General features: G+C 37.6%; 1 protein-coding gene and 1 long non-coding RNA gene across 6 annotated transcripts in view; one reads left to right on the top strand and one right to left on the bottom strand.

Moving 5' to 3' along the window:
* Nucleotides 1-14,799, top strand: part of DNM3 (dynamin 3) — a 553,762-nt gene that overhangs the window by 535,258 nt on the left and 3,705 nt on the right. For 3 of the 4 annotated variants that reach the window (XM_077901673.1, XM_077901674.1, XM_077901679.1), the window contains one exon: nucleotides 8,848-13,665. The exons of the other annotated variant lie outside the window; for it this stretch is intronic. In XM_077901673.1, coding sequence (XP_077757799.1) covers nucleotides 8,848-8,917 — 70 coding nt within the window. In that variant the 3' untranslated portion in view covers nucleotides 8,918-13,665. Of the gene's footprint in view, nucleotides 1-8,847; nucleotides 13,666-14,799 lie in introns of those variants that run through there. 4 annotated transcript variants of the gene reach the window in all.
* Nucleotides 1-14,799, bottom strand: part of LOC144316149 (uncharacterized) — a 37,185-nt gene that overhangs the window by 8,524 nt on the left and 13,862 nt on the right. The window contains exons 3-5 of one of the 2 annotated variants that reach the window (XR_013381980.1): nucleotides 13,447-13,605; nucleotides 2,158-2,248; nucleotides 723-802 (exon numbers count right to left, since the gene is read on the bottom strand). This is a non-coding gene — a long non-coding RNA (uncharacterized LOC144316149). The remainder of the gene's footprint in view (nucleotides 1-722; nucleotides 803-2,157; nucleotides 2,249-13,446; nucleotides 13,606-14,799) is intronic. The other variant, XR_013381979.1, reaches the window with a different exon arrangement.

Genomic DNA, 14,799 nt, shown 5'->3' on the forward strand with positions numbered 1-14,799 from the left:
CTTCTGCTTTTTGCATCTCTTTCCTCTTTCCCTCCATCCAGTTTATCTGTTATCAGTGATATAGTACAGAGGCTAAAACATTTTTTAAAATCTCGAAAGCCGGGCTTTTGAGGAATCATATTTTAATATAACCCTAAACCCTGGAAGTTATCTGTTTTATGAATTAGGACTCAGTGCAAAACAAATAATTTTGTCACTTCTGATAAAGAACAAGACAACACTTGGTTTCTCAAACTGACAGCACTTTTTCTAGTTTTTTTTTTTTTTCCCTCACACATACTATTTCCTATTTCTGGACTGCCAGTCCCCTCAACTTCCCTTGTTTTCCGGAGGTCCTTCTGACCCCCTTCCAGTCCCAGGCTAAGACTCCAGGGGCTCCGGAAGCTCCTAGGCACAGTCCTGTCATTACCAACTATCGCACTGTCATCACAGTTTCTTGTCTCTCTCCCAATCTCGGAGAGATTCCCAGGCAGGGATCACGTCTCTGGACATCTGACTGTTAATACAGCATGTAGCACGTAAACAGGGCTTATTGAGAGAATGAAGAATACAAAATGAGTTGACATGCAGTGCTAATTCGGAATTTCTTTTGGAATTAGCCCAATGTTTAGTATATTTTAAGGACCAGTTTAAACATAAACACTCTATCTCGTTCTGTTCTATTGAGAACCTTGCCTGGCCAAATGCTACTGTAAAACTCTTTTTTTTTACAAATCACCAACCGAGCAGACTTAATGTGGGCAAATCGTCCTTAGGCTGCCTTTTTGCTGCAACCACAGAAGTGGAGAGATCGGTACCATCCCTGTGAATGAAATCCAAGTCAGATATTTAATATCATGTAAAGCAAATGTGGCAAGGGAGGTTATGTTACCATTTATCTCAGAGACTAATTTATACAGGATATTAGATGTTTGTATCATTGAATAACAATTGTGGACTGTTTTCCCCCTTATGTTCTTACTTCAAATTCTGTCAACTGATTCATACTTTCCCAGTGACACATGTTATAAAGGCATGGGTTCATTTTCACAGGGGAAAGAAATGCTGGCTCTAACATGTAGCACGAATCATATTAGAGAATTCTTTAGACCCTTTAAGTAGACTCCAAGTCCTATGTTCTTTCCAACATCTACTGTAAATGATTCTTGGACAGTATCAGCTCATTTTCTTACTAAGCTGAGAAGGCCAAAAATATGCTGGATAGCAGCCTATGGTATTTTCAATAATAAATTACAAAATACTGTCTTCCATGTGGACCATATCCTGACCATTGTGGCATTTTTTTAAAACAGCCTCATAGCTTGTAGATATGTAAAATCTGTCTTGTTAATAAATGCTTAAAATAAGTGAAGCACAAACACAACTGTGTTTAAAATACTGCATCTTGTTATCTGATAGAGCAGACATTTGCAAGAGGAAGTCCTGGATCCTAGTCAGTTGCCATTCCATATCACCTAGCACCGTGCTCCTGATTTGTCACTGGGTATCTGCATTCCTGTACACTGAACTACCGGTGGGGACGCTGCCCTCTGCAGGTGCTGTGGAAGACTAGGATAAGGAATAATCTGGGTTCTTAGGAAGTTTATAATGTCATTCAGGTGATAAACTGTGTGTACACTCTATATACATGCTTTAACCTTTGAGAAATGATCCAAGGATTAACTAATTCAAGAGGTTCGTGGACAAACAAGGCATTACTGTTCCCGAGAGGGAGATACTCTGGGCATCCCCCAACCAAGCTTCCCGATGCCACCAGCGCCATTTTATTTATTAACTCTTTTAAAAAGATTTTATTTATTTTTTCATGAGAGACACAGAGAGAGAGGCAGAGACATAGGCAGAGGTCGAACAGGCTCCCTCTGGGGAACCTGACACGGGACTCAGTCCCAGGACCCCAGGATCACGGCCTGAGCCAAAGGCAGATGCTCAACCGCTGAGCCACCCAGGCGTCCCTACCAGAGCCATTTTTGCCTGGGTCTGCTTTAAAGACAAGTCCAACAGAGCCCAGAACAGGAGATGCTCTTTATGGTTTTAGAAAACTCAGAAGCAGTTTTTGTTTTAGTTCTATTTTTTCTGTTTTCTAAGAAATTCACCAGATGTAGTCTTACTTCTTGTGGTTCAGTACACAGAACCCTTCATTAAAAAAATTTTTTTTACCTGTTTCATCAGTAAGATAAACAAGTTGGGTAAGTTGGTATCAGATCTTTGTGGCTTCTAGAAACCTGGGATGTATAACTCTCCCATCCTCCTAAAAGTAATTATATGTAATATGTAATTATATGTAAATTGAATTGTTGAGACAGATGTATTTTAAAGCCTCAATTATATTTAATAAGTAGAACTTGTGGTATAAGAGAAGCCTATTACATATCCGTTTTTATGCAAATACTACCCTGGTAGACAGATATCATTCCTCTAGATGTGTTCATCTTTATCTTTTTTGAGGGTTTTGTTTTCTTTTTTGTGTGTGCGGAGGAGTAGGTTCACCTAGCTAATTAGGTGGACTTCAGTCATACATACCCTTTCCAAAGATGAGAATTTGCAATTCATGTTTACAGATGCTTACTTTCCTTACTTACTGCCATTTTCATAAGCAAATACAAGTGTCCCTAAGCAAGTAGGGGGTGATGATTAACAAGAAAATTACCGGAGTATACTATCTTAGTTATTATAAAATAAACCTAAAACTGAGCTGACCCATGCTTAAGTCTAATTCCCAAATGTTTCAGAGTGTTTCTACAACCATTTCTTCACCCTTCTTAAGATTTTTTTCCCAGTACTTTCACTTTTTGCTTGTACTATATCTGGCAAGTGGTTTGAATTGCTAATAAAGCAAGCTCAAAATCACTTACTGTGCCTTAGAACAATGGTTTTCAAAACATGGTCCCAGGATCAGCAGCATCAGCAGCATCTGGGAACTTGCTAGAAATGTCTCACCCTATTAGAAACTCTGTGTGGTGCCCAGCAATCTGAGTTTTAACAAGTCCACCAGGGACTTATGATGCACGGTCCAATTTGAGAACCATTGCCTCAGAATGTGCTAATGTAACTGTCCAATAGAAAGAATCCTGGAAAGGGAGCCATGAAATCTTGGTGTAAACATAGAAAAGGAAGGAGACTGAGCTACACAGATCCAGTCTGGCTCACACATTTACCAGTCTCATAATTCCCACTCTGACAGAGAATAAGGGCAGGGGCAGAAAGACCAAGCCATTTCAACAACCGGTATTATGCTACCTGACAGCAAGAAACTAGAGAATCCCCACATGCTGATGCACCCCACAAGCAGTTTGCCTGTAGAATTTTCTATATATTCTCTCTCTCTTTCTCACTATATATATATATATTCATATTCTCAACCCTACAATGATTGGCCTCACATCATAAATACTCAGAACCCGCTAACCCAAAACAGAACAGCTGAAGTTTTAATCCTTCCGTTCTTAGAAGAGAAGTGAAAGAGACAGTAAGACAAAATAAGGCATTCTTCTCTCTTATCAGTAAAGCCAGGTTCTCCCTTTCAATGCCACCCACCTTGTGTGAGCATTGGATTTCCTTACAAAAATTGTCATTGTCCAAAAGACTGTAAAAGGTTCATCCCTGCAGCTACGAATGCTACAAGTATTACATCTCTCCCTTTGATTTGGAAGCAGAAACATGGCTCTTCTGTCCTAACCATAAACCGCCCACACACAACACAGTGTTTCAATAAACACTAAGTGATGCAAGATGCTCCATTTCAATGTAATGGGTTACTTAATGAAGCCCATCACTAAACAAAGCAACTGAGGAAAATTTGGTACAAAACAAATAACTTTGCCCAAAACAAACTGTCTTATGAGGTGAATGTCTTTGGAAACTCTTTGAATGGTTAGGAACTAGACCAATGAAATGAACTTTAACAGTAAACCTTAAATGTATTTCTGGTGTTGAAGTTGGCAAATACCATTGCTTATTAAGAAAATCACACAGAACAACTTAATGCTCCTCCTGAATTGCTTTCTAGTAGAGTTGTATTATTTTAGAAATGAAATGATGCTCATTTTTTTCCCAGAAGGGTGGGGAGGGGGATCTTTCAGGATTTTTAATTACCAAGTACATATATGAGTTACTTTGACCTGAAACTGAGCATATTTTATAGATGTCATAATTATTTTTGAGTGAACATGATAGAAATTTTGTCTTTAATTCTCTCATTCATTCACCACACAGGTGTGGGTGCCTATTTTATTTTAGAGAGAGGGAGAGTGCATTAGAGTGAGGGGGACAGAGGGAGAGGGAGAAAATATTAAGCAGACTCCATGCCCAGAGTGGAGCCAACGTGGGGCTTGATCTCACCACTCTGAGATCATGACCGGGAGATCATGACCTGGACCGAAATTAAGAGTTGGTTGCTTAATCAACTAGCCACCCAGACACCCCCACTAAGGGACACTTTTAAGAAGCTCATAATGGATAGATTCTCCCAATTTTATTTTTTTAAATATTTATTTATTGGAGAGAGAGAGAATACCTCACATGGAGCAGAGGGAGAGGCAGAGGGAGAGAAGTGGCTCCCCACTAAGTGGGGAGCTTGTTGCAGGGCTTGATCTGAGATCATGACCTGAAGAGAAATCAAGAGTTGGAGGTTTAACCACCCAGGGACCCCAGGGACCTTTCTCCTAATTTCTTTATTAAAAAAGGATGCCATGAGGAGCACCTGGGTGGCTCAGTTGGTCCAGACTCACAACATTGGGCTCCCTGCTTAGCCAGGAGTCTACTTAAGAATCTCTCTCTTCCTATACCCCTTCCCCCACTGGCATACTCCCAATTTCTCTCTCTCCCTCTCTCTCAAAAAAAAAAAAAAAAAAGGAGAGAGAGAGATATTAAGAGAGAGAAAGCATGTCATGAGCCCAAGATTATGCTAGGTTGGGGATATAGTGGTGAATAAGACAAACGAAAGTCCTGGCACAGAGCAGAAAGTTGCAATCCCCTAGTCTCCTGCCTTGCTTTCTTTCTGGACTTGCCCATTACCATCGTCCTTTTCTAGTTCCATCAGCATAGTCCAAAACTGGGGCGGAGGTTAATGAGGAGCAACTGTGCCATCATAGCATTTAAATCTCTCTCTTCTCTGTCCCCACCATTGAGCTCTGCCCTTCCATCTTCAGCACATAGTTTCTAGTTTCTTATAAATTCATTGTAACTATTGTCTTACATCTTCCAAGTTTTATATGTTGCAGTTAAAATCACATTTGCCCCTGCTTTGACCACATTGTATTTTCAAGCTCCCAAACTATATTCTTAGAGTCTGAATTACAAAACTTTGTCATTTTTTTCCACTTAAAATGGGGTACAATAGTAAAAACCACTTGTATACTTGTCTATCCCACTCATCTTCCATTCTAAATAGATTCTGAGCTTTTAAAAATGATTGCAGCATAATGCAGTTCACATAGTAGATGCTCAATAAATTATGTATGCCACATAAAAACTAGAAGGTGTGTTATAGATCATCTAGTCTGAGTCTCTGGTGCCTGTGAGGGGGAAACTGAGTCTTGGAGAACCTCAGGTGGTTAGTGACTATACAAATTGGCAGTTGGAGGCATCCACATCTTTTGACTTCTGATCTAGAACTCTTTCTGTGTAAACTCAATAATAGCATCTCATAAACACCTCAAAAATATTCCTGGCCCCAATGGATCTACTCCCTTTGATCTGGCCTATGCTCTAACCTGGCCAAGCATCTCTGTTTAGGCACTTTTCAGCCATTCATTTGTCCATTATTAATAAATATTTCTTCACTGCCTTCTAATCTAATAATGTGATTACATTATACTAAATGCTGAATACACATAATAAATACAGAGTATATGGTCTTTGCTCTTAAGGAATCTACTGCAGGACATAGGCAATAATATAGTAAATACATAATCACAAACAGGGTCAAGTGCTATGAAATACACAAATATCATGAAGTGATTGGGGATGGGGTGGTTGGAAACTCTAGGATGGTCAGGAAGGGCTAAGGAATGACATTTAAGCCAAGAACCAAAGGATCAGAAGAGAACCCGGTTTGTATTCCTTTCTCTCTTGGCTACAGCCCTTAGTCCAGGCTATCATGTATGCATGAAACAGTTTCCAACCCACCATGCCACATTGTACCCTGCCCCTCAATGAATTTGTTTTAAGATCTACTTTAAAAAAAAAAATCCAACCCAATATTGAATCTTCTGGTAGAGTTTCCTTCCTTCAAATTCCAAACTCTGGCCAACCCCTCCTCTCCTTCCACCCCTCCATAACTGCTTAATTCTAAGAATACATTTCTATGGGTTATGTGACTATTTATCAAACTCGCTGAGGACAGGGGGCTTATTATTTAATGTTTATTCCAAACATTTATTAAAGAATTGAGCAAATACATTACAGGTAACATTTCCAAGGGTAAAAATCCTACATGTTGCTGTAGCTTTTTTTTCTTTTTTCTGCAACAGCAATGACTTCCCAACATATACCTGTATGTAATGTGAAGATGAGTGAGTATCACAAGCATTCATAAATTGCTTCTTACTTCTATGGGTAACTTTATTTAGTTGTCAGTGCCCAGTTGTACAGTGGCTGAATGATAAGCACACACCACAAGAACAGGAAGATGAGTGAGACACAGCCCATTTCTCATCAGTGAAGATAAAACATAAAAACCTAATTAGGATTGATTGTGATGGTTGTAATAGACGTATGTTGAGATGCTTTCGAAGCAGCTTTATTAAGATAGGGAGAGGTAGGTTAGAGAAGACGTCGGGGAGGTGAGCCTTGAAGGATGGATAGCACTTCTAGCAGAAGAACAAAACAGCGCTGAGAACATAATTGCATAGAACATCATGCTAGAACATCGTGACTCAAGGTTCAAGATTCAGGACATAAGCCAAATAAATATGGCCATTTTTTTTCTTTTTTTTTTAATTTATTTTTTATTGGTGTTCAATTTACTAACATACAGAATAACCAACCCCCAGTGCCCGTCACCCATTCACTCCCACCCCCCGCCCTCCTCCCCTTCTACCACCCCTAGTTCGTTTCCCAGAGTTAGCAGTCTTTACGTTCTGTCTCCCTTTCTGATATTTCCCACACATTTCTTCCCCCTTCCCTTATATTCCCTTTCACTATTATTTATATTCCCCAAATGAATGAGAACATATAATGTTTGTCCTTCTCCGACTGGCTTACTTCACTCAGCATAATACCCTCCAGTTCCATCCACGTTGAAGCAAATGGTGGGTATTTGTCATTTCTAATAGCTGAGTAATATTCCATTGTATACATAAACCAGTGAGAATGGGGAAAATTAACAAGGCAGGAAATATGGCCATTTTAAATGAACATGAGCAGTATGCTAGTGGAAGGGCAGTGCTTTTGCATGGACACAAGTAAAAAGGAAATCAGGGGAAGATTTTTCCCAGCAGGGAATAGCCAAAACATGTCAGATGGTCAGAGTAGCCAGTATCCTTTCTGCAAAAAGAGGACTTTTTTTTTTTTTTTTTTTTTACTCAAATCAACAACTAGTATTGATGGTTTAGTTTGGTTACTGTGCCTATCAGGTATGTCTAGTCAGACTTTAAGAAATCTAGTGCCCGCCTAATAAGGAGACTAGCATAAGGAGTTAAATTGAAATGCACCTTCCCAAGGAAACCTTTCCTCTAAAGCCTCTTGGACATTTTTCTGGTGCAGGAGCAAAAAGGAACTCTGTTAATATCTAGGAGTTTGTGCCTAAGGGGCGAGTATTTGTACCATTAATGAACAATATCTCTTTTGCGTTTTTTCCTTGACTATCTAGATTTTATACCTTTGTGATTTTTTTCCACATTTCATAATTGTTTCCTTTAAGTTTTCTATCTTCACTTCTTCATACCTGAGAAGGGACATTTGATGATTTAATCATATTAGTGTTTCTAACACAGGAAAAATTCTGTGGCATGACTATACTTCCAAAAAGGATCTTTCTGAAACAACCAGTGGGACAGTTTTATCAAGAAGAAAGGTTTCAGCTTGCAGAATTTGTTGAATTTTGTCGGTTATAAAAATTACTCCCCAAAATACTACATATGAAAGCAAGTACACACACACAGAGATCCTAATACATTTAGGAAATAAATGGATGTGTTCAGGAACTAAAGAGCATTACTACGTAATGTTGAGATTCTCACATACAGTAATATTCATTATCTGGAGTTTGTGTATTGGGCAACCTCAGCTCTCAGAAACATCATAACCAACCAGAAAGTGAGCAATACTCCTCCTGAGCCTATTTACACTTACTGTAGAGAATGCAAAAACCCTGATTCTCTGGTTTTCTGGTGCCCTTCAAATTAGAAATAAAATATAGAACAAATTGGAGGAGGCTACTGCTAAAGGCAATGAAAAGTGATAACTAGCATTCTGACAGTAAAAAGAGAATATTACATAAAGGGAAATAAAAATTCAAAAATCATCATCCTCTGAGACCTGATATACCTTAAAAGTTCCTGGAGTAGGCATAATGTAACACAGTTTACTCTATGCAGTCATTCTCTGTCAGCTGAGAAATGCACAGGACATTTCAGATGGTTTTTAAATGATTTGGTGTTTGGGTTTTTTTGTTTTGTTTTGGGAGGAACAGCTTCTGTTTTGAGAAAGATTTGCATATGAAATTTTTTGTTTCAAAATTCTAGATGAATGAAAGGTGACAGTGTTCAAATCATTACAGATGGCAACCACCCCTGCTGGCCTGTCTGCATGGGCATGTGTATGATGGCTCTTTCTCAGTGTCTTTGGGACAACCTTCTGCTTAGATATTCTACTTGTTTCTTTACCTTTCTCTTTCTCTCTTTCTAGCCGGAGACCGCCCCCATCACCAACTCGTCCCACTATAATCCGTCCACTAGAATCCTCCCTGTTAGACTAAACGAAGTGTCTGGCATGGCAATTAATTACTAATGAATTATGCGAAAGCAACATATTTGATCAGTAAATCATGAGTAGTCGCATGTGTGGACATCAGTAGGCAAGTAACCAGTTTTACTAATGCATTCATTACTCATCTTCGTTGCTCATGGTGTATCAAACCTTTGGAGTTTGACTCTTGAAAACTGCTGACCCTTCAAGGCTTTCTATGTTGTACTGACCAAGGGTAGGTTTGTATAGCAGCCCTATATTTTGGAGACCATTTGCCTACCCAGGTTAACCACCAGGTAGCCCATTAAGTATAATTCTTAAGAGCTATGAGATGGTGGGCTTAGACCTAAGCCATACATATATTTATTTTCCCACATTCTGTTTTGGCTTACAGAAATTATGTTGTCCATTATTAATATTTCCTTCTACTCTATACTTAGCTATTTAGATCTCCTTTCCTTCCTCTTCATTTCATAGGACTGCTAGGAAGTGATTTTTTTAAAAAAATTAGGATTCCTTAAGAATACAACTTTTCCAGAAGCACAAGATAGCTTGCAAAGGAAAAGTTAACGCATTGCTTGCTCTAGAGAGCTTCTCTTCATACCAATGTGTTTTGCTTCATGCTAGAAGCATATTCAACAGCAAATCAAAGCTTAATTTTCGGTAGTCTATCAGTAGATTTGGCTAGTTAGTTTCAGAGTTCAAGGAAGAAGCAAAATATCACATCTCTAGAAGTGTCTGGAAACATATAATTTATTTATTCACATATATATTCATCTCCTTATGGGTTACAGTGACTGACATGGAAGATATTTAATTTTTCAAACTGAGCTAATTTTAGACATAGCTAACTACACATTGACACAAACTCCAGTTTATTTATTTATTTGGTTGGAGCAAAACGTTTTCTCTTTCCATGCTAATTTGTAATTCCCTCATGCAAGAATTTATCTGCCTTTAAGACTAGTTTAACATAACTTTCCATCCATTCTAGGCTTTCTTAATATATCTTGAGCCTTACTCTGGGATAACTGTTTTCAAAAGGAGCCCCAGAATGAAAATAAAAGTCGTTTAGTAAGAGATGCCATGGTTTAAGAGCAGAGCTCACACTTTTACAGTTGTAGGATTTCAGAGTCTCTATACAGGTCATTCCAAATAATGGTATTAAGACATCGAGATCTAAAGCAACTTGGCAAATGCTAGCATTTCAAAAATTTACAAAATCCTTTTAGCCTGGGGGTTAATAGTTCAGTCTTAAGGCTGAGTTTTAGACTACCTAGGACCAAATGATTAGCATGTAGGAAACAGCCAGAAGCCAACTGGAATTCCGTCTGCTAACTGTTCCCAGACAGCAGAGCAAGTCCTCACTGAATAGTGGCGTCCCACGACACTATTTCATATTCTACAGAAGTAAATCAGGTTTCACCAACTGAAATGTCTCCCTTTGAAAGCAGCAAACATGATTTGTATGTTAACTTCACTTTAATTTCCTGTGTACTTTATACCCAAAGCAGACACCCATAAAGTATGAAGTAAAAACTTTCAACCATTATTAAAAAGAGAACTTGCCAACTTGAATGACATTGTTTTGAAGTTATTCTAAAGGGTTACAGCTAGCCCACTTATAATAGGCAAAAATCAGAGAATACAAGATTTACAAAAAGAACATTTCAACTTTTAAGTTATAAGTTATTGTATAAAGAACAGCACCCTAAATCTTCTCATATCTTTTTTTTCCCTCATTTGAAAAAAATCTTAACTCTTTGTGAATGGAACAGATATGCAAGAGACATAATGTGTGTTTAAAATAGTGCTGCAGCTAAGTGGGAATGTGTTATGTAAATGTCCATAGTAAAATAAATTATCTACAGAGATCTTATCATAAAATTCTCTCCTTTTAGGATTCCCTTTGCTTCTTCCTTTGAATTCTCTAAAATAGGCAGCTAACATTATATACTTCGGGGTTTGGCTTTGTGCTAAATGTGGTTTTGCATTTTGCTGTATTTCAAAAATTTCCTTCTGTTAAAGGAAAATATTGTGGATAACCACTGGTGTGTTCTTAGATCAGCACAAACCATGTCGAAGAAAATTGGAGATGTTTTTCCAACTTTCCACTGATCTTATGTAGTCATAAACAATGGCATTTGTCATATTTGGCTTTTGCTCTCAGATTATAATCCTACAGTTTCACTGTCCCAATTGTCTCTGTTTGTAGGCACATTTTTGTCCTCTCACTTCTCAGTTATTTCTAGCCTCCCCTGGAATTCCAGAAGTCATGCTGGAGAACACTTTGTTTGCTGCAGTACTATGTCATATGATTAGTATTAATGCCATTTCCCAAAGGGTTTGCATCCTGCTAAAAGGAAATGTAAAGGTGAATGAAGTCGGAAGCTCTAAGATGTGTTTAAAGTGCATTGTCCATACCAGGCCTTAAGGTGGGAATGTAGCTTAATGAGCTTTCTAAGAGTTTCCCATACCACCTCTTATCTTTTGTGTGGCTTCCTCCTGATTGCTCTGATGTGGTCTACACAATAGATGTCTAGCAAAATAAAATAAAACATACAATATTTTTAGGATTTGGAAGAATTAACTGTATATGTTTGTTTTATAGGTACATCACTTCTTGTCACATGCTAAATATTGCATGCTTATTGACTAATTGGAATAACCGTTTACTCAAGTGTGAACAGATTATTGAAATAGTATTGATTTAGAACAGATATATTGCATTTCCAGAAGTCATCCACCAAGATCACTCTTCTGAATGTTGCTTATAGCTGTCTTTTGTAGCACAGAAGAGCAGTAGGGTTTATTAGTAAATTGCCTACTTTTTCAGATTCAAACTCATTCTGTTCCAAAACATAATGAAACCAGTTCCTGTGATATAACTGTAAGCCTTCTAAACTTAGAATTTAAAAATAGTCATAATAGATTAATTTTATGACTTTTTAGTATAGACTGTAGCCATAATTCTCAAATATGAAATGGGACCTAATACCAGTATGTGATAAACGTTGATGTTTTCTGTGTACAAACTTCTTTTCTATGCATGTGTCTATGTATACAGTATATACATGGTGAATTCATTTCTGTAAGTACTGTGTTTTGTGCCCCTTTGGGTAGGTAGGTTTAAAAGCACTTGTTAAAATGCCACAAGCATGAGTGTGAATGTATGTGCACTGTGTATATATGGTATGTATGGGTGTAAATATTTATGTATACATGTGCTGTATGTGTGGGTATGAAAATATTTTTTAAACTGTTAATACAAGAGCTCACTTTGGAGGGTCTGCTGTAATACATGATAACAGTGGTTCATGTAACAATGATAACATACATGAGGCATACAAAATTTTTCCAGGACAGACACAAAGCTCAGAATTACCATGACAGCACAGTAGAGTAACATCCACAGACATTTGTACCTAAGTCCACAACACTGCTATCTAAGAAGAAATTACCTTTGCCAAATATAGTGTAAGATCGGGAAACATACTTTTAAGCTATCTGATTGGAATTATAAATTATTCTTGGATTGCTGAGCTGAATCTTGAAAAGCTTAAATTGGTCCACATAGTTATTCTTCATAGTAAATGTCAAAAAAATAAAGTGGAGGGATCAAGCAATATAATAAGAAGAGCAGACTTTTTGGAGTAAATTTATCAAAAAATGTAGGGAAGAAGTTACTTAATACCTCAGAGGTAGGTCATCCATCTCCTCTTTCAGGTAAATATTTCTCATTTGGCAAACCAGATAAGTATTTGAAAGATAAGTATTTGAGAATAAAGCCTAAATAGTAGGTCTCTGAACTGTGGAACCCACTCAAGGGAGATAAGATATGAGACTCAAACTGAGAGTTTTATATCCATTTCACCAAGAGGAGCTGTGAGCTCAGAGTTTAATGTGAATAAAGCTAGATGAGTGTAGAGAAACAATATTAGTTCATTAGATCACTCACTCCTTTCTTAAAAGTTCAGATGTGTCTTCTAGATAATCTTAAGTCATCCTGTCTAGTTGGTATGCTTTAAATTGTGTGGTGCTCTGTATTGTGAAACTTTAAGAATATTTTGAAGCATATGTAGTATATGCATTGCTACTTGTATATATGTGTAAGAATGTGTATATGTGTGAGAGCAAGAGAGAAAACTCAAGGAAGAGTCTCCTGTTTGTCTTAAGACCTGTTCATACTGGTATATACTGGTGAGACTTCTCACCACTCTGGTCTGGGGTTTCACACATGGCTCAGCTCAAGGCATTCATTTCTTAATTTTTACCCTTTGAATTCCTTAAACTCTGCTCATTGTGTAATATTTTTTTAAGTATTATAAAAATTACTCTGTCAACCTCTTGCATTGTCTGTTGCCAGTTTGATAAAAAACGATTCCTCTCAACCAGAAATTTCACCAATACTTGATTTATGATTAATTTCATATGTACAGCCTTTGTTTGCCCATCTATGTTTCTTTTTTCTCCCTTTTCTGAATCAAATTCCTCTTTTGCTTTTTTATGAAGAAGCAGTGTGTAGAAGCAAAATCTTACCTTCTCTGTTGATTCTTTAATTAATTTGAGCCAGAATACTTTCCACTGTCTTCTTGGCACTTTCGAGATTTCTTACTGCTGATATATGGATGGACTCTGTGAATGGAATTTTTGAAGCAAGTTTCTCAAGCCTGTATCATTCTTGAAGGTTACATGTACCTATTGTGAAAATGTGAAGCTGTATTTCTGAACTTGAAATAAATGATAACACATGAAGGACTCCCCCTTCCTTGTTCTTGTATAATATATTTGGCTCATATCTATGCATATTGGTAAGACCTGAGATGTCTGAATACTTATAACCCTTTTGATCAAATTGGTCCAGAATTACTGAAATGGGGAATAATAACATTTGGCATTACTGTCATTTAATTGGGGGAGGACAATATATTTTTTTTTTTTTTGGAGGACAATATTTTTTAAAGGGAGCAAATCAGACAAATCAAAGGCAGGAGAGTGGGAGACATTTTATTTCTGATTCAAATTCATTGCTGAACTAGGTTAAAAGGGGCACACGCCTTAGACAGTTGCGGGGGTGCAATGTGACACTTGACAAGAGGCACCATCTTATTTTGCCATTAAAGAGGAAGTGTTCGTGAAAAACCCTGGGAAGCAGAAAGAGGAAGAACACTCTGCCCAAATGTTAGGTCCACAGAAGGCATTTCTTACAGAAACTAATTGAGCTCTTGACTCAATAGTTGGCCTCCATTATTTATTCATTGGGCATCCAGGGGAGAAGCGACCCTTTTAGTTTCCCTAATATTAAGAAAATGGAAGAGTGCTAAACAGTAGCTACACACATCCTTGTCCGCAGGTTCCAGAGCACAGAGTAAGACTCTTTATTACAGAGTTTCGATAATAGGTTCCTTATCAATGTACATAGTCCCAGGTTGAACCACCCATCCAAAATAGGAAGACAAGAAGAGAAAAGATGAATATTGGTTTACTTTCCCTCTGTGTTCAGGATATGTTCATTGGGAAAAGATGAATTGCAAAGATTGCTGTATTAATTCATGCTTTCCTGTTATAATTTCTTTTTCATATCTGTACATCTTCCATGAGTAGAGCCATTAATGCCTTCAAAGGAAGCTTTTTACTAGAAAAGATAGGATGAGAATCATGCTGTACACTTGTGTGGGGTGTGTGAGTGTGTACATGTGTATGTTTTACTGTGTGATTCTTTATTCAGTAGTTCTAATGGAAATTACCAAAACCAAAGGACCTCATTTGGCAAACTACTTATTTGCTAACTATTTGGCAAATTACCATTCGTATTTTTGAAATAGTTTTGGCATCGAAGTAAATATCTTTTCAGTTGTCAAGATTCTTGTTTTTCTGCTGGAATCTTTGAAT

Source organism: Canis aureus, chromosome 6, assembly GCF_053574225.1.
Source record: "Canis aureus isolate CA01 chromosome 6, VMU_Caureus_v.1.0, whole genome shotgun sequence".
Classification (NCBI taxonomy): Eukaryota; Metazoa; Chordata; class Mammalia; order Carnivora; family Canidae; genus Canis; species Canis aureus.